We start from the raw sequence: 24,917 nt of genomic DNA on the forward strand, positions 1-24,917 counted from the left end.
AATTTAACAGGTAGTAAAACCACTTTTTAGTCAAGGATTGAAACCTCTGATACTCAATTAGCAGTGAACTGTTTTTTATTGGTTTCTGGTAACTAGATGTATGTCACAGAATCACAGAATCACAGAATTGTAGGGGTTGGAAGGGACCTCTAGAGATCCTCGAGTTCAACCCCCCTGCCAAAGCAGGCTCCCTACACCACGTCACACAGGTAGGCGTCCAGGCGGGTTTTGAATATCTCCAGAGAAGGAGACTCCACCACCTCCCTGGGCAGCCTGTTCCAGTGCTCCGTCACCCTCACCATAAAGAAGTTCTTGCGCACATTCGTGCGGAAGTTTCATCCCATTACCCCTAGTCCTGTCCCCACGCACTACTGAAAAGAGACCAGCCTCACCACTGTGGCTCACACACCTCAGGTATTTATAAACCTGGATCAAGTTCCCTCTCAGCCTTCTTTTCTCAAGGCTAAACAGACCCAGTTCCCTAAGTCTCTCCTCATAGGGGAGATGCACCAGGCCCTTCACCATCTTAGTGGCCCTCCGCTGGACTCTTTCAAAGAGATCCCTGTCTTTTTTGTACTGGGGAGCCCAGAACTGGACACAGTATTCCAGATGAGGCCTCACCAGGGCAGAGTAGAGGGAGAGAATCACCTCCATTGACCTGCTGGACATGCTCTTTTAATGCATCCATGTCGTGTTTGTATATATCACTTTCAATGCACTTAAAAAGCTGGTAAGTCTTCGCATGTCGTGATACTCTAGATGCTATTTAAACATGCAAATACCTGGTATTTCTAGATGTTAATTCTAATAGGATCTCTAGACTTACATTTATTCCAAGAGTAGTCCTCCAGTGCTGTAAACAAGGAGAAACTCAAAATTAATTCTGCTGTAGTCCCATTGTAGTTATCCTGCTCCCTGAGATTTGATAAAGCTACCATTCCACTGCTACATTCTTTTAGCACATATGCACACAATGTAAATAACTTTTAACAGTTTCATAAAAAAACCCTCACGCTTCCCAAAACAAAATCAACAAACAAAAGAATGTCTTAAAAAAAAAACAAAAACCAAACAAACAAAAAAACCTTAAATCAACATTGACTAAATGAAGTTGTTCATACTGTTAAGTGCTTAATTCCATCTTCCATTGCTAGTTGTGGTATTTCCACCTTAAAATATATATATTTAAATAAATTATTTAAATATCTTACTTGGCACAAGGAATGTTTTTTTGGTATTTTTTTCCAGTGCTGTATGGGAGGACTTTAATCTCAAAATGTGTTATGTCCACAGTAATTTTCAGTGTGCTGTAATAGTAAGATAATCAGAAATATTTATAAATACCAGATGTGTGTGAGTTCTCCAGTCTGTAGTAGTTTACCACATTTAATATTATTTATTAAACTATTCCCTGGATGTAATTTTTCATAGTATTATCAGATGGAAGATGCTGGTAATCTTAACGTCCTGTTATATACCTTTAAAAGGATGAATGTTTCATAAGAAATGTAAGTCTTGATATTATACTGGAAGTTTTTTATAATCTTTATTTATTTATTTATTTTCCATAAACACCAGATTTAATTGGTTTGTCTATTGAAAGGAAAAGTTATAAACATTTTTGTGTAAGGCTGTACAGTCATAAGAGAAATTTGTATATAGACGATCACTTCTATTATATGAACATATTCTGTATATAATAGCTTTTATTTTGTTTTGTCATTGTTTTAAATCTTTTAATCCATATTTACCTACTGTGTTTCAAAAGGGAATCAAATTGGTTTTGTGGTGCATTAATGTTTTATGCAATATTCCATAGAGAACATTAAATAAAAATAAAAGAAAAAGGTTGACCTCTAACACTTACACCCATTTCTTATGTCGAACTGGGAGATGTTGAAAGCCCTGTATGGTCATAACCCTTCTATCTAACTGTGACCCTCCTTAACATTAAGCAGGTGACTCGATTAAACATAAATCAGGCATAAAATGCCCTGCATGAGGCAGCACAGTGAATCAAGCAAATTATTAAATGGCAAAACTCATTCTGTGCTCTGGGCAATGTAAGCTGCCAGCACTTATACATCAAAACTTCACTCAATGTAAGATTGATTTTATTTTATTTTGTTTATTTTAATTCCCTACAGCAAGCTGTGTTAGTTGTGTAAAACGCTGTCTGCATCATTACATTCCTAAGGAATGCTTTTCTCTTTAAGCAAAGGCTGATCGCAGTTTTGAGCAACATAATCTTAAGACTAAATGTGCAGTGCTAGAGCTGCTAGAGCTAATCCTTTGTGCATTAATACTGAAACTTGAGCTTCCGTTGATGTATAGTTTAGTTTGTTTGTGTGTATGTATACACGGTATCAACATTATCAAAAATAGGAGCACCAAAGGAGTAATGTTGCAAAATTGAATTACCAGTGGCTGTTGAAGATACTTCGCAGTTTCAATAAAGTCACTGGGATTAAGTGTGTAAGTCCGATCTTAAGACTAGAATGAATTTTTATGTAAGATGATACATGTCTTCTTTTCACAGTTGCTTTTTATGCTGCCTTAAAACATGTCAAAATAAGCCCCAGCAGAGGAGCCTAAAAGGAATGTCAGCTCTGTGGTTATGTAAATTGAATTGAGTGCTTTACAGCAGGTTTAAGATTTTTATAACTTAGGAGTTGTTAGCAGCCAGCTGGTTTGTATCTGTTTTTTATGGTTATTCTTGTCATAGGCAGCCTCCACAATTTTTAATTATATTTTATGGTATGTGTTTTCCCTCCTATTGAATCCCACAGCCACTCTTTCCTTCAGAAGATATTTTCCACTGGGAAGAGAAGAAGCATTGCTTTGGGACTCTATCATTAGAAATTCTGTTGTGTAATTACCTACTGGTAACAACAGTGAAGTGTGAATCTCTATTGCAGGTCTTTAACTTGCTATGCCAGTATGGAAATCTATAGCATTCCGTACACCCAGCTAGGAAGTTATGCCTGCAGCTCTTGGCTCAGACTGTTGTCTTCTGTTTTTAAAGAACTGATTTACAGTTTTTATTGTATTCACAATGCAAATTTGTCTTTACTTCATAGTTCCGTTTGAATACAGGCTTTGTGCTTTGCAGATTTGCTTGCACTCCATGTCCTGGATCACCACTCATTTTGTAACATATGTTCTCAAAAATGTTGTATTTTAATGACTGGAACAGTGATAGTGGACAAAATTAATCTTTGAAATGTTTTTATAGCAGTGTAATTTCAAGATTATAGTCTGATTCCCATCTGGAGCAGAAATAATTCTAAAAACATAGAAGAGCACATTTCTTTCTCTGGAAATAAATACCGTGCCTGACAGCCTGAAAAACCAATGTCTTAGCTTTTGTTATACTTTGAAATATTTATTTAGGTATAACTAGGAAGACATTACCAGAAACTCTGTGTTCTTGACTGTTTTACAGTGTTTTCTTAGTTTACCTTGTGAGTGAAAGGAAACAGACCACTGTCTAATTGTCCTTAATGGTAGATCCTGCTATCGAAACGCCTCCTCTCCTTGCAGATGTAATGATGTAAGAGCTAGGGTCTTAAATAATTAATCATGTTGGAAAGCTGTTTGTAAGGTAGTTAAAAGACTTTTAAGCCTGACAACTGTAAGAGAGCAGGAAAAATACTATAGGACTTTTTTTAGGTGCACTTAGAGAAAATTAGTGCTTGTTTTTAGTTACAGTCTAAAACAGTTGCAGTCAATCTCACTTGAAAAGCGTGTATTGAAGGTGTAAAGCAAATAATACATGCTTTTGTGTTATATTCCAAGAATTGATTTGCGTAATCTAGTTTCATTATTTTAACAGACTGAAATCAATAGAAATATTATCATCATACCTAATATATTCAGACATTATGACTCTATAGATCTTCTTGTATTACACAATATTATATTTAAATTTGAATGTTAAGTGTTTGTCCTGACCCACTTACACTGTAATGCATAATGCCAGCTGCTTCCTAACTACTAATTCAAATCTCTCTCTCTCCTGCATTATATTTCTATTACTTTGCTGAGCTACACATAAGCATTTCTTCATGTCAGTAAATACAAATACACTAGTTACACACTTACCAGAATTGATTGGTTTGGTAGATTCTTCGTTTTTTAACGTAAATTAGTAGAAAACTTGAATATCCTCAAGCCTTCCTTCAAAACTATTGTTTCAGTATTGGTAAAAATGCACTCTTTTTACCAATGTAGATATTGGATATCTTTTTAATCTTGATGAAGATTTTTTTTTTTTTTTTTTTTAAGTATTACTCTTACTTAAGAAGATGTAGGAAGCCTAAACGTGCACATAATAATAAAAATGAATAAAAGTGTAAGCTCGATCAGGTACACTTCTATAATAGTTCCCTATACACCTGTGTTTTCCTGTTGATGTGAAGGAAGGTTTGGAGTAACCTGAGATCATCTTATTCCAGCCTCCTGCCATGGCAACAGCATCTCCCAGTAGACCAGGCTGATCAAAGCTCCATCCAGCCCTGACTCCAGGGAGGGAGCACCCACAACTTTTTGGGCCACCTGTTCAATAGTTATAGAATCATGGAATGGTTTGGGTTGGAAGGAAACTCTTAAGATCATCTAGTTCCAACCACGATGCTATAGACAGCGACACCTTGATCACATTTTTCCTCTTTTCAGAACATTTTTAAATGCTTGATGTCTTTTTTTATACTATTCAATTAGAAGTACACAGGTTACCCTGAAAATAATGCATCCTATTTATTTCCATGGAAACTACAACAGTTACAAAGAGCATGATAGCACCGCTTAGAGCGAATTCTCAGCTACAGAACACTATTTTTCTGACATAGCCAACCACCATTAGCTATACATTTTTTATCAGTCAAGAGCAAGAGCATACATGCTGTGCTTGTAAACATCTGCACCAGCTGAGGTAACTCACTGTTTCAGGCTGCTGTGGTGGCATCATTGCTAGGAAAATGCTGCCCATACAGTCCATATTCCTGAACAGATGGAAGCCAGAAGACTCCAAATGTGGACTCTACAGTGGGTGTTGTAGGTTAGTTAGCCAAGACTGGCACAGTCTTCAAACTAGTATGGGACTTGGTATTATGTTGCAGGAAAATGGCTGTTGTCTTTGCCGGCCTGACTCTGGAAGTTGGAGCCTTTAGCTTAGTCAGAATAATGATGTAGCAGTCATCAGTTTTTTCAGGTTCCAGAATCATCTCTTTGCTGTCCTCAGTCACAGTGCACATGTACTGAGGGCTGCATCTTGAACTTTTATTTGATGGAGAATTCATGTCATCTCTCCATGGACAGCTGTTTCAACTCCAGCTCATACTGGTAATGCTACATCTTGTAACTGGTAATGATGCGATTGAGGAAGCTGCCACTTTCAGCCTTGTATTGGATCAATAGGTTCTGACAGACATGTATGGTATTCTTTCTGTTCCCATGTGGAACCTATCTGGCACAAACTTTGTGACATTCTAATGTTGCTAACATCGTTTCCAACACATTGGAGCCAATATTTAGCTCTGTACACAGTTCCCTGGTCATAATCCACCTATTTGTGTGGATGAGCTGATTGAGATGCTCTTCATTTCACAGCGAGAGATCTATGCATGACCATTCAGAACATGGCCTGTCTTTCATGTCACAGTCACCACCACAGAAATGTACCACCCACCACCTCACTGTGCTCACATCCACTGTTTTATCTCCAGAAACATTCAGCAAGTGTCGATGAAAGTCAGTGGGTGCAATTTTTCTGCATGGAGGAATTCAACACCTTTGTTCCATGCACACTTCTTGTCAAACACCATCTTGTCAGACTACCCCTCTGCTGCCATCTGTCACATGGCAACAAAATATAACAAAATATTGATGAGATGGTTCAACCTCTACTAACCTACCACCAACATCCACCTCTGATATCATCTTGACGTCATCAGCCAACGTCATAAAATAGGAAGCATTAGGTTTAATTCTTATTATCCTGTTTTACATAATAAGACCCAAAGATAAGGTCAGATCATTATATTCTCTTGTGATAGCATTGTCGGTGACTTAGAAAGAATGCTTTCCATGTTTAACTAGCTCTGTTACTAACAGAAGTTTAGGGTTTATTTATTTTAGTAAGCTTCTCAGCATCTGCTCATTTTTCCTTTTTTTTTTTTTTTTTTTTTTTGCAATGTCCTGTTCACTCTCCCATAGACAAGTTTGATATGCATTTTGTGGACTTTTTCTTTGACCTCATGGATTTAAAGCAGGTAAAGCAGGGTTGATAACACTATTAGTATATGCTTGGTACTTTTCCTTGTATAGCTTTGTACAAATCTTAGCTGATTAATTTTAGGAAACCCTGTGTAAATTATCCAATACCTTCTGGTAAAATCAGAATTAAAATTCAGGAACTTCTTATTTCTTATTCTGTCTTTAGTTGGAATGATCACATTCTTATTTAGAGTGGTGATCTGCTTCAAAACCTGTTCAGATATTATTCAGGTATTTTATTTCAGCGTAACTTCTCAGATTCTTCTTGATACCCAATAAGGATTTCTTTGTAAGGAATTCTTGGCTTATATGAATAAGCTGCAATTGTGTAGGTGTGAGGGCAATGATCTGCTTTTATTTAATTTACAACTAACTGAAGATAAATCATAAGAAGATGGCAGTCAGGAGAACCAGACAGGCCATCAGCTGTCCAACCAAGCGACTGACCTAGGGGCATCTTTAAAGCTGCCAAAATAACTGTTTATGGAATCTGTCAAAAAGCCAAATCCTACTGCTAGAGAAAATATCTTCCGTAATTTTGCATCTGTGTCTTTCATATGAATGCACAGGATGTGAAAAAGAAAGTAAATAAATGGTGAAGTGTTTTGAGCAATTGGCATTCTACAGCTTTTATTATTTCTGTTAACACTTGTGTGAAACACTCAATGCTAATGAAGGACTAATTTGGAGGGAGAGAGCACAGAGGTAGGAGCTTTCATTGAACTGTAGTTCAGTTTTATTTTGGCAGTTTGCTAAAAGGGTAAGATGTTGAGGTGAGCAGATGCAACAACTGGATTAAAAATATATGTATAAATGAGAATTGGTCCTATTAATTAAGTTAATGTTTCTGATAGTTTGGGGTACAAATGTTGATCTCAATACAACAAACAGCTCATTTAAAAGACTGGAAATATCAAACCATTCAGTATTCCAGTATATCATCACCATCAGAGACAGGCTGTTTCTTTGGTACTCTGAAGCCATTTTGTAACTCATTCTGTATTTCATAAACTCACATATGATATATTTTCATACCTAAAAGTAACAGTTTCCAAAGAAATTATACATTGCACTAAATATCATTAAGGATTTCCTGAAGTGTAAGGTATCTTATGACAAATGTATGAGAAAAGCTGCTTCTAAATATTTTCCTTCAAAAACGGCATGATAGAGACAGTATTATATTGCCACTTTTGAAATGTATTTTGTATGGCTGAGAAGGGCAAGGTGTCAACAGCAAAGATAGAAAAGAGCAAAGAAAAATTTATGTACACTTTTCAGATTTGATCATGATACTACATGCTGCATACATAAATGTCTACAATAGATGATATGTCATCTTTATTAAATATTGTTGGAAGGACAGAATCATGCTGATTCATCTGCTGTTATTATGTGAAACCTCACTACATAGCACCCACTGGTTAGCATATAGCTTAGATAAAACATGGATCTTTTGTGGCCTGTTATTGCCATTGAAAGTCAGTTTTCATTGTAGGAGCAAATACTCCTTTTCAAGCTTGGCAAAGAAATCTAACATACGACAAATATGCCCAATTAAAGACCAGAATAAACTGAAAGAATGCTAGAAGTAGACATTTCTCTAATCAGTGGCCAAAAAATAAGATATATCTCCCTAGTTTGTGCATGCTGTATCAGAAAACTAATTTTAGCAATACATCTTGTCCTTTAAAAAAGTAATTCTTATGTTTCCAAATCTGAGCATGTTTTTTAACATGCTTAACTGCCAATTAAGAATTCAGTTGTAAAGAAACTCAGAAACTCAAGAATTCATCATAGGGAATGATCACCGACGTAGTCATTTTCCCTCATTTCCTCTTAAATTTATTCCTTCCAAAAAATTTACAGTTCTGTACTTGAGCAGACCCCCTTGGTGTATTTCACAGCTAATATATTCTTTAGGCCTTTGGTTTGTGCGTTGAGAAATGCTCTACACTACAGGCAACACTGTATGCTTACCATTTTACCTATCTATCTGTGTGATTTCCAAAGTGATTTTAAATCAACAGTGCTATCAAATAATTAGAATGTGCATGGTGTTCAGATTTCCAAGACAATGTAATAATAAAATTTCTGTCCCATTTTCCAGATGATCCTTAAATTTTCAGATGAGAGTTTTGAGTACTAGTAGTGTCTATAAGATCCCCCCTCAAAAAACCATGCAGTAACAGAAACAGACTATGCATGCTTTTGTTTAGAAAGATAAAGACATTCTCTCTGTCGGAGTGTTGATACTTTAATTGTTGAATACTTATATTGCATCTTACTGTTAGCTGAAGTTAGATTGCTTGTGGCTGTGAAAAAAAGTGAGTTATTATCTAGATGCTGATTAAATTTTTGTCAATTATTTTTATTACACACTTTGTGCTAAGTTTGCAGTCCATCTTGCCAACATCAATGTCAGAGAATTGTAAAACTTAGAATTTAGAAATGATAAGAAGAAAGGTCATAACCTAGAGTAATGAGAAATCACAGAACACATATCCCATCCCTCTCTTCGGCAAATGCTGACAAGATGGAGAAATTTCCGGTAACAGATAGATTTGGGGAAAACCCTAATACATTGACAGCCTGTTCATTAATGCCTGAATAAAAGAATAATTAAATTAACTACTGTGAATTACAATATAGTTCTACCTACAAAATGAGGAATATGTGAAATATTCTTATCATATTTTGACTATTGATTAATACCACCAATTTGAGAGGAACGTAGTAACATAAAATTTTGTATTCTACAAAGCACAGCTAGTGATATACATATAATTTCTTATTCACACGTGATCTGATGAAGATTTCTTGAGCCAAAGAATATGATCATGTTAAGAAAGTTTCATATTTGCACCTTGTTAAGCTGTGTATTTGTTGAGTTTTGAATATTAGTCCATAATGAAGTAGAAAATTGAGCAATTCAGGTCTTGATTTCAACGTTTATGCCTTTTGGAAGCACATAAGATCAATTAGATAAATCTATTGCTAAAGTCTGCAGTTTTTCTTAATATTCCATCAATTCTATCAATATTGTAGATCATATGGAGTAGTTAGCACGTTTGTTTCTGTGTTATAATCAAATACAGTGATTATGCATGCATAATAAAATGCACATTTTCCTCTTTAACAATGTAAAAATCTTCAAATGCTTACCTTTGGAATATGAGGCAATTCTAAATTGTAAAATAAATAAATAAATGAATCAGAGATGTCACACCATGAGCCAAAGAGTAATCCTTTGATACAGAGTCATAGTGTGGCCATGGTTTCCTTGTGTGAAGACTCACATGCATCATCCCAACGTCATGGCCTGGAAGGAGATATGTGTGCTTCCAGATGTCCAAAATCTGTTGTTAGTCTATTGTCTTGAGCTGCACTCAAGATACAAAAAGAAGAGTGCACACCCCAGAGATTAGGTGTGAATCTGTGAAATTTAGTGTTCTGTTATCTGGTGCAACAGGTAGAGCATGGAGAGAAGGCTGTCTGTAAGAATTCACTGCCTCTTAATCTGAAAGTGGGACTACACAGTGTTCCCTGCAAGTCATTATCACAGCTACTTTGTACAGTATCACAGTTCTGCATCACAGTACAATAGCCTGCTATCAGTGTTCTGTAATAGTACATTTAGCCCTCTGGCACAGTATAATGTATAATGGATCTGACAAAACTTAAGTGAAAAAGAAGAAAAAAGAAGCATCACTATAGCTACCATGCAGCTCTTGAAGGTGGTGGAGGAGATGGGACTCCCCTGATCCTTGCAGATGGATTCTCTGCTTTTTGAAATATGAAAATTCTCTCACCCAACTTTGTGTTCTAAAGCAATGACATGTCGGCCTTGAAATAACTGGTAGATTTCCGGAATCTTTTCCTATATTGACTTCTGCCATTATAATGCTTTTCACACTTGCAAATATGGATACAAACAGCAATCAATAGAATGTTACAGAATTTGTCAGCATATATTGTAATAAAAATGGTTGTTTTGGGGTTGGTGTTTTTGAGGGGAGGGGTGATATACTACTTTAAAACTGAACTTGACAAGATAAGGTGAAAAATGATCTTAAAAATATTTAAACATTAGGTATTTATACATATAGCATATTTATATGCTGCTAGTAAATAATCCTGTATAAACTCTCTTTAAAGTATCTTCAAAACGTAATGAATAAGATATCTTTCAAGCAAAGGATCAGGTTTGTACAACAGTTGGTCTGAATGAATGAATTTGGTAGTTCTACTTGTAAGATTGAGCTCTGAAGTTGTAGGGAGACTTCCATTGGGCCAGCACACTGCTTTGACAGATATTCAGATATTAGTTTAATCAAAGAACTGTGTGCCATTACCCCAGGATCTGCGTCAAGCTGTGGATTAGGTTTATAAAAAAAAACAACTACAAAAGCTCCTGCTGGCTGAAAGATTATGAGTATTTTGCTACATTACTGCTGTTACAGGCATGAACACGTCCTTTTGGTATTTTTGAATTGTATCAGTGTTGCAATTAATTAATTGTGTCCATCTAGTTATAAATTAGGCTGAAGACCAAGGCTTTATTAAGTACTCCTAATTTTCTTATCCTGTTTTTGACCTTATAATGAAATGCATTTCTCTAAACAAGACTCAAAGAATGTGTCAATAAAAGACATTGCAGTTAGTCAAATCTAAGAATGCTAATCAGGAAAATTCATGGAACACCAATAACTATCAGTAACTGTCATTATGTTAAACCTTTTAATTTCTTGTAACAGAGAGAATAGAGTTGTGAGAACATGAGATAATGCACACAAAAAGAATAAAGGAACTTCTGTTTGCAAAAGGTGCAGGGAAGTTGTTCCCATAATAAGTCATTCTATTAAACAAGAGCCATTATTACACTCTAGCAATGCAGATGTAAAACAGAAAGTCTATTAGGAACCAGGCATTATTGTTAGCATAATATATTGTTAGTATATATATTTTCCCTTCACACATACTTCATTTTTTATGTTTTTGGATTGCAAACCATTCCATTAAAGAGATTGTGGATCAAGGTTTGACACGTAAGTAAAAGTATTTTTTTATACTGTTCAAAGCTGACCTCTGCTTTTAAAAAGGCTTGATCTGCACTTTTTCATCTGTTTAGAAGCATGCATTTTTGGTTAAGAAATTGAAGACAATCTCTTTGTCTTTTCCTAAGCGAGGGAAGTTGAGATAAAAAAGAATGCCTGCTTTAAAAGTCACACATGGCTGTAATTTAAGATTTTTTTTTACCTCATTGTCCATAACAGTTGAAAGAAACCTTCAATGAAAGTTTATTAACTAGGCCAATGCCTGAGGCAATAAAGGTTCATTTATTACCAGTTTCTTGGCTGTTTTTCTTCTTCTATTTTTCGGTTAAACTCATAGCGTAAGATAATACTTCACAAAATTAAACCTTTGACCTTCTGTGGAGTTAAGTCGCCTTTGATTAGATAAAGTAACAATTTATGGTCCAGCATGAGGTTGCACATGAAATGAATAATGCAATAGGCTGAATGAGAACTGAGATTCTATTGCTTTTGAAAAGATGACTGTTGTTTAAGAAAGAATGTTCATTCTTAATTGTATTGTTGTGAAGCTGTATGCATTCCAGTAGTATTTTAAACTATTGCTGAAAAAAATAATATAGCAAGGCATTTATGCAGAGTGCATTGTTTAATCCTGCCATGATGGCATCAAAGCAATCAAAAAGCACAGATTTGTCATGTTATTTGAAATGCACTTTAAGATGATACTTTTTACTCCTCATTATGAAGAAATAAATCCACAATAAAGAATGTCTTCATGGGATATATATCTATCAGTCCCATAGATGGTAGCTATCTGTGATAAAATAGTTAGATTTGCTTTCTTTCTTTTTTTTTTTTTTTTTCTTTTTTCTTCTTTTTTCTTTTTCTCCATTTCTGAACCTGCCAGTAGATCTCTGAATTGAAATCTCAGTGTTAAGTTTTCTTCGCTTTCAGAAAACAGATCAAAAGGACACTGCTTCTCTCTAGGTCTGTGTTTTAGTACTGCAACTGTGTTAGTCTTCGCAGGGATGCATCATATGTTTAAAAATAAATAAATAAATAAATAAATAAATAAATAAATAAATAAAGTTTGAAAGATGCTGTGGAAATTTAGCTGCACTGCTTGTTTATTTTAAAGGCAATACCCAGACAAAAATAAATAAATAAATAAATAAAAAAAAAAGAAATATTGCAATTTAGGAGTAGTTACAGGAAAAAGGTCTGATTAGTTCTGATGAACAACAGATGGTTTGAGACTCACAAACACTGGTTTTGTCCTAGTTGCAAGATTGGCAACTTCATTTTAGATTGCCATTTTAGTTTCACCGGTCTAACTTGTATCACATGGCTGATTTTTTCTAAGTAAGTATTCCTTCTTTAAAAATATTTGAAGTGCAATTAGTTATTGCACCTTTATTTGTTTACATGACTCTTTTATTAATATCCATTTTAAGAATATTCAGAAATAATCTGGATGAGCAGCTTATGCTGAACTGTCAAGCTGAGCAGGAAGATAAAACTAGAAAGGCCAGACAAGGATTTTGTGGTTATTCCAAAATAAAAGGGAATGACTGGTTTGGGGTATGCCAGTAGTGTTTTATAGGATCAGTCCAGGAGAACTGAGAAAAATAAATCTTCTGAATGACAGATACCAGTTCTTTATACATAAAGAACTCTACTAATGAAACGTGGTATATTTTAGCAGAACATTATAGTACAGTGTGAAGTTCCCCATTCAACAGTCTGTGTAATCAGACCTCTGTCCTCCTGCAGATTGCTTTCCCATTCTTGTTTTACGTGTCACACTATAAAACATGCATTAGATCAGAGACTGAAGTTCAGATCCAATTTCCTTTGAAATAACTTGGTAGCACTGTAGTAAGCTACCAAAAACTTATGTCTGAACTGCAGAAACCCATGAAACCATTGCAACAGTCTGCAGTGATCAGGGTCAAGTCTTGGAGAGTAACGCTGCATTTACTTCTCAAAGAGAGTGTTTCAGATTATAGTAAGATTTTATCCAAGCAAGAACTTCAGTACGAAATCTGGAATTAAGTCAAGAAAATACAAATTATTTTCATGTCTATGCCACTGAAATAAACTGTAAGAAGAAAGATTAAACATTAATGTGAAATAATGAAAGGATTTCTTTGAGAATTTAGATCCAATTTGGGTCTCCTCTCATGCAGTGAATAAAACATTTATGTTGAATGAACTTTCCAGCACATAAATTATATTAAATGTAACACATTGCTGACTGTCATTTTTTGATTATCTGCATGTTGTATGATAAAAAGATGAGGAATCATGAAAGTTGTATCAAAGACCTAAAGGATGAGGTTGTGAAAATACATACATGTTATATTGGATTTTTTTTTTTTTCCTGCACACATAAGTGTTTATAAATATGGTATATATAAAGTAAAGATGAACTTATATTGAGGAAGTTAATAATTACTAGTACTAATTACTAGGAATGCTAATTACGATTAGAAATAATATGAAGAAAGTTATAAGTTAAGTAAAATCAGTTACTGAAATGTTTTTGTAGTTTGTCTGCAGACCACATTTAGGGACAAAATTCAAACTGTAAATGTTGAGACATATTTGAGCCTGAGAAGTATGCTCATACTTAACTTAATATTTTTCTTTCTCAAATGGGATGTGGTATAAAATCATCATGCTATAAAAACTGTAAGTTTTAAAAGCAACCTTGAAAGACAGAGAATTGTATTTGCTGGAAGTTGTGTGCCTCCAACAGTACTTTGTACACTTTTTGTAAATCTGCCATTATATTTGACAGCTTTCTTGGGCATTTTGCTTTCAAAAACCTTCATTTATTATTATTATTATTATTATTATTATTATTATTATTATTATTATTATTATTATTATTATTATTATTATTATTATTATTATTATTATTATTATTATTATTATCAAGATCTTATGCATTTTGGCACTGTGTTTCATTCACTCGTTTTTCAGCATTATAGACCATGCATACTGGGCATACTTCTGGTCTCGTTCTCACCCACAAATTCTGTCTTCACTAGAGTTGCATGAGTGTAAATTAAACCAGAACTTGGCAGGGAATGCTTATGATTATATTTGGCAGAGGCAGCAGGCTGCAACTTTATTAACATAATTAACAAACACACCCAACAGGCCAAAGTAATCTAGTGACAGAAGAGGAAAGGTCTTTGTAGGAAAGGATCATTCACACTTTTGGTGTTCTGCTTCTTGTTCTTGAGTTCCTACTAAGGCTTGGAGAGCTTTCAATTGAGTTGTAATTCAAATTCATGTGGTTCCTACAAGACACCTTGAGCGGACTTTTGCTGATGAGTCTATAGGAACTATCAGCAGTACTGAGATTACTTCAGAACCACGATGTTGGATTGAACTTTGCTTTCTGATGTTTTGCATTTTGAATTAAATTGTTGGACAAGATTAATTGCACGTAGTAAGAGATTTAAATGAATAGCTTTATAAAGCATTAAAGTTCTAAGTATGTCACATGGGAAAAAAGCTGTAAGGTTTAAATGAATAAATGTATTTAATGCATAACATGCCTAGGCTAATTTTTTAATTCCTTTACTAACATCTTTTATTGAAAAAAACATTCTTTATTCATCCATCTTAGTTATACTGCTGCGGTTGTGGTAATTTAATATTCCTGCTCTTCGCTAATCTTCTGGTTCAACAGAAGTAAACAATAGGTTTCATAAATTAAAAATACGCTCTTCAGAACATGCTTTTAAAGATAAAAAACAAGGCTGTAAACATTTATGACTGAAACAAACTAGATTGTTCAAATACTGCCATGATGTATCATGTATATCAATATGGCACTGATATCAGTTAGAATGCAAACAAGGTTTAAATGATGTGCCCCTTCATTTCAGCTGGAGAATCCGCTTTACACCATCTGCCTATCAGATGGTTAGGAACCAGGACTGCGTATTAATGCCACATGTTCGATTTTCTTTCCTCTTGTAATGGTTAGATTCATATTGCTAATAGCTGTGCATGAGCACTGTCGATGAAAGTTGTGTGACGATGGAGTGATGAGATATTTATAAAGCTGCCTGTCTCACTGCATAATCAGCAGGAAGAATGCCAGACATAAACAACTTATCAATTTCAGAATATTAATGACAGCCACCATTGACTTTAATCCATTGAATATTTTGTCCTGGACACTTTTTAAATGTCCAGATAAATTTTTGCAAAGAATAAAAAGTAACTAAGTGGCTGTTTGGTGTGATTCTTATTCTGTCTTCCATTTCAGTTGTCTTTATAGATGACTTATGATTATCTCATATTGATGATAAAATTTCTGTAACAAAAAACATGCAACTTGGAAATTCTGTGGCTACTGGTGGTAAGAGAAAAGTGATACTAATTAATGTTTAGGTCAAAAGGCTTTTTTAAACAACCAGTGTAAGACATAATTGTAAGTATTTACCCAAGCATATGCAAACTTTAATGTTTAGAATTTTAAAATATACATACAAATTTTACATAGCATCTTATTAATCTCTTCTATTTGTAGTACATATGACACCCTCGTTTGGTGAGACAGGTAGGGCAATATGCTAGCAGTAAATCTTTGCTCTATTTCATTCTACAGTGCACCAGTGGATGTAATACCAGGGGCTCTGGTGACTAGCTTGTGCCTTCCTTGTCATTTGCTTTGCTGCATTACGGCAATGAAACAACAGCAAAAAATTATCAGTAAAGCAGAAACTGTCATAGGGTAGAATTGCTGTGATTAAGCTACATTTCTGTGGATTATTCCATATTCAATCCCTTTCCTACCCCCAGTTGTACGTTGAGACATACATCTCAGATTCTTACAGTTTAAATTAATTGCTGTGTGGCAAAACAATCATTTCAATTACTTATGCAGGTACATGAGAATAGGAATAAAACTAGAAGTTTATACTGTAATTTTTTAAAATTATCATTTATTATCACAACTGTTTTGGAAAAAAAGAAAAAAAAAGCTGTATCCCAGATCTAAGATGTGTTTTATTTTCCTTGTCCATATCCAAAGGCTGTGGTTTCCTTTACAGAGAAACACTGTGGCCTACTTCAGAGGGAAGCATAAATGCATATATTTTTGTGAATTTTGTAGCAAAAGAGAGTGTTTATTTTAGCAGTTCTGCAGTGGGAATAATAATATTTCCCAGTGAAAAACTATTCTTCCAGATGAGCCCGCAAGTCCATGGATTATCTTTTTAATGTGATGTTTATACTAATACTTGGAATTACTTAAAAATTGATCGCAAAGTGCAGTCACAACCATGAGGCCTGCTCTTGTGTTTATTGGTTGTATATAATGGTATTTGAATATTTCTCTACAGGTTTGTTCTTTAAAGATGCTAGTTTTAGCTTGTGAGTGGTGTATGTAGGAAAAAAAAAAAAAAAAAAAAAAAAGGAAGTATAGGATATTGTATTGTTTAATGAACACAGGATGCAAACCCAGGTTCAGAGTTGCACTATCCCTTTCTCTGTGGCCTAATTTAGGGACTGTAACCAAATTTGTATAATGTATAACTTCATATCCTTCCTCTGAGATAAAAATATCATTGGAAGTAATCCATGTCATTGTCAGTATCTTCTTAAAGATCAGAACATGCACATTTTGTAGTGGAAGCAGAAACTAAAATAAAATGAAACCCTCAAGTTAATCCACCTTCTGATTATTTTATTTATTTATTTTTTGTTGTTGTTTTTGTATTGGTTTGTTATTTTTTTTAACTTTTAGTATTTCTCCCTGAAATAGCAGTTTTCTAAATAATATTGATTTGCCTATGCAGCATGTAATTATCACATACTTGGTAATTCTTCTTACTGCACTTGAAGGTGTTGGAAGTCTGTTTATGAGACTGGAGTTGTTTGCTAATGCTTATACAGTCATGCTGAGAAATAAAGGAAAGTGACCTTGAGCTAAGACATCATATATTAAAAGGTACTGTTTATGCCACCTCACTGCTTTCTCCATGATGGCGAAGATTCTCTCAAAGTCTGTTCACCTTCTGTTTTCTCCTCAGCGGGTAGCCATCTTTCTCTCCCCATTGTTAGCTGAAAACATGGCAATAGTGAACTCATTTTTCATTTAAGAAGGCAAAAGAGGCTCTAGGAGGCAATAGTGATAAAAATATTTTCCTGTCAACCTGGGATTATTTGCTTATTGGGTCTTTCCACCTAAAGTGCACTCTTCCTATGCTGGGCAGAAGCCTAGGCCGAGTATTAAGTAATAGAGATAATTTCTCTTGAGATATGTAACATACTTTATACTTCTCTGGCTAGGAGAAGCAGGCACCTTTAAATTAATTAATGTGAGCTTTTTGAAGGTGTCTCTCCTGTTAGGGCAAAAATCTTGGTTTGAAATGTCTGAGGGTCTGATACTCATGTGACATCACAGGGTATAGGTTGGTAGCTTTACTGCATAAAACTTAGGTAGTTGAGTGCCTTCTCTTTAATATCTTAGATTTAATTTTCATTAATTTTCATCTCTACTTCCTTGCTTAATCATGGAGGATAGGCAGAAAGTGGAGATCTTTCCCTGCATAGCTCTTGTGAAGTTTTGACACTGACTTCCCTCAATCATCAGCTGGGCTTGTGCATAAGTGCCATAATGCCTTGAAGTTTTGGGAAATCAAAATTCTAACAAGGTTCTACCGAAGTTCTACTGAGGTTCTGCTTAACTAACCTTTCTTCTAGAAATGCTTCTTATGAGGGCCCACACCTTCTAGATGTTATGTGGGAAATAGGAAATAAATGCCTATATATTTTCATCTATTCCTCATGAATATGAATTATAGACTTGTGCCTTCTTCTTTCTTTTCTTTCTGTTTAGCATAGTAAAAACACTTTGCATATAAGAGGTTTTTCTCCAGGTAAGCTTCTGTGGATGTTCACCTCTTCTTAATCAGATATTTTTTAGACCGTTTATGAGCCAAATGTCATTTCTAAGAGTATGCATTTGTGGTTTTGACTGTATTCTAACTGCAGTTTCTGAACACCAAGTTCAGATTCAGGCGGATGCAGTATGTTTAGAAGTAATTATCTAAATAGGATGTATAACATTTGGTTTGGAAAAAAAATAATCTTCAAATGAGTGGAATGGTGGACACTGCAGTGTTCTCTGTTCGCTATATAAGCAGTGTGAAGGAAAACTAACTGTCTTAATCCCTACAATAATGAAGAATCGTAGAATAATGTGTATTAAATGTTATTCATACTTCTTTGCAGGCTTGACAGCAGCAGCTGCAGCAGCAGCAGCTGCCACCAATGCTGCCATAGCAGAAGCAATGAAAGTGAAAAAAATTAAATTGGAAGCTATGTCCAACTACCATGCAAATAATAACCAGCATGGAGCAGACTCTGAGAATGGAGATCTGAATTCAAGTGTTGGTAAGTCTCAGACACAACATTATTATTTATACATAATGCTCAAGAAATTTATTAAAATAGTGATCCTCCTGGCCTTCCTTCTGGAATCTTTGATTTGGTGTAAAGTGATGCATATTAGTTTTGTTTTTTTTTTTAGTTTTGTTTTGTGTATGACCTTTACACCCACGTTCAGCATTGTTGTTACTATTACAACAACATTCTTTCCTTTACAGGTTACTTTTGCAGACTTCAGTTAATATTTTCCATGAAGGAAAGTGGTTTGATTGCTTAGAGTTCATTTGTCAAAGTACAGGTGGGGTGACAGATGATGGTGTCAAAATGAAATTTAACAATGTCTCCTGCTCAGTGTGCTGGGTATCGACTTAAGGTAATTCAGAACACAAGCTTGAAAGGAAAATATTTCATACTTTCATGTGCATTGTGACAAAAGGAAAACATACATACACAATAAATTATTGCCATGCTCTGCAGTTCCTATCATATTTTATTTTAATAAACACATTCTTAAAATGTAGTTAACAGGTTTTTCCATTTCTTAACCAGCCATCAGCAACTCATGTTCTTTCTCAAAAAGGATTGTTTCAGTATACTTTATTCATTTGTTTGGACAATTTGTTTTGCTAAAGCATACTTCAAAGCTACAGTAACTTTTTGTTGTTGTTGATTAAATCTTTAATCATCTGTGTGTGTCTGCTGTAAAATGTTTTGTTATGCCATTTCATTGTATTGGTTCCTTTTATCATGTTGAGACAGTATTAACTCAGCAACAGAAATTCAATGACAAAGAGGTACATTCAGGAGACTGCAGGCAAGATTGGTGTATGCTGGAATAAAATGGCTTAAGAAAGGAGTTCTCAGGTTTTATTTTTTTTTCTCTTGTTAAATTCTGTTTTGTTTTTTTCCCTTTTCACTTCTCCTAAATACAATTGAATTGAGTCTTAATTAGTTATGTACTTGTCTCAATGTAAGTAAACATATTCATGAACTGTAATTCTGTAGCAGCATTAGTAGGCTGTTATTAAGAAGTAATGTGGCAGTGCAAAGAACCAGCTCACAGAGGCATCCTATTTTAAATATCAGCAATATGATTGCAGCATCACATGAAATGAACAGATTTTTGTTTTTCTTTAAAGAAAATCTTTAGAAATGCTTCTGTGATAAAATGATCTTAAATGATCATGACAATATTTGGTTACCAACACATGCAGTCAGTATAATATTACTGGGAACGTTATCCTCTTGGAAAACAAGAGGACAGTGTTAGAAAAAGATCAGGTGGGTGTCTTTAAAAGGTGGGAAGGGAATGGATATGTATGGAAGGTCCAAGTGGACCCTAAGATCATGAAAGGAAAATAATGAGGAGTGAAAGGTGTAAATGAAAAATTCCAGGGAAAGAGCCTGAACTTGAAGCTAATTTAAATTTGAATTTCAGCGCAGTATGTGAAATAAAATACTCAGATTTTGAGTTAGAGAACTGTTACTTTGCTTGGCAGTACGAGTAATAAACCAATTGCCCGTTTACAGGAAATAGGAAAGTTTGCAAATAATCAACGCATAAACTGCATGAAGTTTTTGTGGGATTTGTAGAAGGAATAGCTAAATTCCATCTGAATAAAAATAATTAAAGAATCCATCTTAAAATCATTGTTTGAGACCTGATTTAAATAGCTGTTCTGCTCTTGAACATATTGCCTATCCAAACTGTATTCAAGCTATTTTAGTAGGGCAAAGTAAGTGAAGTAGCATTATTCTCATTGTCAAAATTCCTTTTCAGTTCCTTAACTTACTTGCTAACTTCACTTAATTTCCATATTTAACAGAATGAAGAACTGATTTAATTTTGTTCAGGAAAAATAAAAAATAAATAAAAAATCGGTCTTCTGAGTACATTGAATAGTATTCAGTTGACTCTATTCCATGAGCAGTGCATCTGGAAATACAATATATTTGCTTGTGTGTAGAGTTTTGAATTATACTTCTCCTATGGAGATTTTCTCAAAAATTGTATTTATTTATTTCCCTTATAGTGGATCCTGTCTAATGTCCAGGGTCAGTTACACCTATGGAATCAGAAAAGTGATAATTGGTAATAACGATGCCAGAATGTTATTAGGTTTATTAAGTCTCTATTTGGCATTTCCACTGCTGAAATTCAGCATATTGTGTTATCTTAATAAGAACCTGTATTTCAGAAGTGTTGCTTGGTACTGGGTATACATGTGGATGAGTTGAATATTTATTTTTCAAATAAATATTATCAAATCCGTGTATTATTAACAATTTAAAAAATGGCTTATTAAGAATGAATTTGAAACTTTTCTGAATGTTGACAGGAGAAAGGATCAAAATAGAAGAAAATAAACAGATCTTTGTGTTTTAAATGATGTTCTGCATCAGACCGAGTTAGAAATAAACAAACAAAAAACATTCTAAAAGCTTAATTTTCAGTCTAGCCCACACATAGCAGGCACTGCAATGTGTTTATGTATATTTTGGGCTTTTGTCCCATATGTTAAATAGGAAAAATGAAATATGGGCTCTGGAGTCAAATGGTCAGGTTTGTCACAGATTTGTTTACTTCTGAGTTGTCTTGCTTTTTGGTTTTAATCAGATGCTTAATGTGACTTACAGAAGTCATTTTTGTAAATGAACATTGTATAATTACACAGAACACTACACAAATTTATTAACTTGATCCTTTGAAGCAGTGGCCAAAAGGTTAGTGCGTGAAGGGAGTTAAAGGAAACCAGTGATACTAACAAGTAATTATTTTATATCTCTCAGTTTTGCATGGTAACCTTGAGCTTGCATCCTCCCACTAGAATTATCATTTCAGAAGGGAAAAGAAAGGATAAAAAAAAAAAAAAAAAAAAAGAAAGAAAGAAATTGTAGAGGAATCAGAGTGAGGTATTAACACACTGAGTAAAATATATGGCTGCAACGCCTTTCTCCCCCATCCACAATCAATTGGATTCTTTTAGTTTAATATTTACTTGCTAAGATGAGATGCTAGTCTGCATGGTGATAAACAGTCTGCTACTGGCATCTGAAGGTGACCTGTCAGTTCATATGGACAAATCTCCTGCTTACTGAAATGTACAAAATAAATCATTAAAGCAGGCAGGTGCTCATTCCCAGATTTAAATCACCATAGATTTATGATTTGAATTAATGCTTCATTTGGTCATAGAAATAGATGCTGAGACAAATGATATGCAGTGGTTGGGGCTTCCATACTGTAGCCATCCTAATATTGATTACTGCGATGTCTGTGCAATCTCTTGTTTATATCAAGTACTGTCTTGTGACAGCTTGGCTGATATGAGCTACATTGCAGATAAGGAGGAAAAATGTCCTGTGTTCTCTTTAGTGGCAATTCTACATACAATAGGCAGGATAGATAAATTAATGTTTTTGTGTTTAAAAAATGAATTCCGTATGGCATCAAACAAAATGCATTGTCTCTAAGATTATGCTACTGTATTGTTTTTAATTGTAGAGTTAAAAGAAAGAGAGCGACAAGGTCAAACTTTAAATTTCATTTAAGAGGTTCTGCTCTTTGCCATATTCACATCTTACAGTGTTATTAGGATCAGTCACATATTTACCATCTGATACTCCAAAGTTATGGATAGGTAGAGCTGCTCAATTATTTCCTTGCAGCTTAAGTACTTACTGCCCTGCTATCATACTTCATTAACCTGCGGCCACAAAAGATAGAAGCCTTTAAATGTAAATGTGTTTAAAGCTCTTTCTGTGAGCTAGGCTTTGCTTTCTATAACATGGTAGGAAGTGAAGAACTGTCTCCATACTTCCCAGGCATTTTATATAATGAAAACCCTGTGCATAGTGTTTAGTGAATACTCCAAGGATTTGTAAAGGCCTTTGCCACTTGCTAAAATCTGACTCATAAAACTCGTAAACAACTATCAACAATAGTAAATTACTTGCTTAGTAGGAAATGAGTTCATATCTATTCAAATTGTGATCTCAAAACAGATGTCCTAAGAAAATGTCATTGTTTAAATTACATTCATGCAAAAAAAAATGCTATTATTTCTTTAAGGAAGTGAAGCAATCGTGAAGACTTTGGTGTTCTCAGTTTCTAAACACAGTTAGGAAATACAAAGCAAGATTTTACACTTGGCTAACATGTTAATCCATAAACAAACACCAAATGTGCTGAAAATTAAGAGGTGTTCTTGACATGTTAGATTTCCTGTTCACCCTCCTTTCTTTGTAATATTTAAAATTATAATTATGAGACGTGTCTAAGATTTCCTGTGATGTGTTGGTCAAAAGTAATGATGGTTGCTTTTTTTGTTTTTCTTTTTTTTTTTTTTAAAATCCAGAATCAGAGATAAAATGATTTAGGTTAAATTATTTTTCTCCAGTGACCTTGCCCAATAATAGAACAGTACAACATGCAGTCATTTCCTTTTTCTAAACACACATGTCTATTTTGAAGGAAAGAATTACTTTTATGGTTTCAGGAAAAAGTCTTGGAGACCTTGAAAAAGCAAATAAAAGGAAACAGAGAATGCAGGCCACTGAGCACAGCTCTGCAGTTGCACATCTGATTCTCTGCCTTGGCAATGTTAATGAACCTCAAATCCTCCCTATAATTAGATGAGGGAATTGCTTATATTTTCAAACAGATGATGCTGCTATAATGAAACGATTGACAGGGAACTTAAGAGTGTCTACAGTAGTCATTTGGTTTCCATTTTTTTCGCTTTTCTTTTCTTTTCTCTCTCTCTCTTTTTTTTTTTTTTTTTTTTTTTTTAAGTGTAAAAAGAAGATTGGCTGTAGATACAGGTCCTGGGAGAGGTAGTAATTTACACAGAATGCTATGACAGGTGTCTTTGTATAGCACAGAAATACAATAGAAGAGAGAGGAATGATGGGCAGGTACAGCAATTTTTGGGGAGGGGGTGTCCTGTGCTTATTCTGCCTGGGTTCTTTAAAAGGGGCCGAGACTCAAGAGATGGATCCGGATTGAGTGCACAGCTGTAACTGCTGATGAGCTAATTGCTCCTTATCTCTCAGTCCCATTCATCTTCATTTTTTACCAATTACTGAGAATTATCTGTGTTCTCAGTTGGATATGAGAGTTAATCCTTTTTGGTTAAGCTGGCAGTACTGTGAGCAGATTCCAAATCATAGGGTGAAAAAGCCAGAGCAAGCTTGTTCTAAAACTCTCTCCAGTTCAATGACAGTATCACTCGTACGTAAGATTTTTTCTTTTATTTAACAGAACACAAATTTTACTTTTTTTTTTTTTTTTCTACTTTAGTACAATTATTAATGTTTGATTTTCTCTTAATGTGAGCTGAATGTGTGTTCACATCCACTAGGTGGATGAATGTGCCGTTTTTTCCTAAAACTATTACAAAAGTAAAAATACGATAGACAACAAGTTCACGCTGAAAATATTTTTGCAGTATTTCAGTGCTCAGTGTATGACATAATTCTTTAAAATACAAGACTGTGTCTGGAATTTTGACAGCATAGGACAAAAGACAAATGCTTGTCAGTGACAGGTATCTACTTTTGTAAACTTTGAGATCTATGCATGGAAAGTATCGTCTAGCTGATAAGAAAGACATAATTATACAGCCTTAAGGACAAATGTGGTACGCTGAACACACAGCATTTCAAACTAAAGGAGTGCTTTCATAAAGCTGTGTTTTGGGAATGTATAGAACAGCAGAATCTGATCACTGAGGTGTAGCCGTGTCACTAAACTTTGTTTAAAGATTTTGCTTGTCTTCATGATAGCATGGGAAAAAAATCTTGAATTTTGTGGCTAAATGTAACACTAATCTGGCAGTGGAGTTCATAATTTTGCAGGATCTGCTTCCCTAGCCTTTAATTGTGATTGTTAAATTTGCTAAACAAGGCAATGGATTGGATGTTATGAACAGAACATCAGTTAGTTATTTAAGGGAATTACTAGCAAAGATTCAGTCTCTCCTGTTGGACAGTCAGTTGTGTTATGATGATGAGAACTCATCTATATTAAATTTTCACTATGGGATTCATTTAAATGAATGTATGCATTTGCATCTGAGTTTGTCATTTTAGACTCCCCTTAGATTCGACAGAAGGGAATAAAAATTGTAGGGGTGATCCAAAAGTGGGTGGCAAACACAGGTCAGATAAATTGCACATTAAAAT

General features: G+C 34.5%; 1 protein-coding gene across 9 annotated transcripts in view; it reads left to right on the plus strand.

The window, feature by feature from the left end:
* Positions 1-24,917, plus strand: part of DACH1 (dachshund family transcription factor 1) — a 351,662-nt gene that overhangs the window by 166,304 nt on the left and 160,441 nt on the right. For all 9 annotated transcript variants that reach the window (XM_015851658.3, XM_015851656.3, XM_085553891.1 and 6 more), the window contains exon 3: positions 18,576-18,737. In XM_015851658.3, the coding sequence (XP_015707144.1) occupies positions 18,576-18,737 (162 nt within the window). The remainder of the gene's footprint in view (positions 1-18,575; positions 18,738-24,917) is intronic.

The sequence above is a fragment of the Coturnix japonica genome, chromosome 1 (assembly GCF_054131305.1).
Source record: "Coturnix japonica strain WE chromosome 1, WE-NBRP24, whole genome shotgun sequence".
Lineage (NCBI taxonomy): Eukaryota > Metazoa > Chordata > Aves > Galliformes > Phasianidae > Coturnix > Coturnix japonica.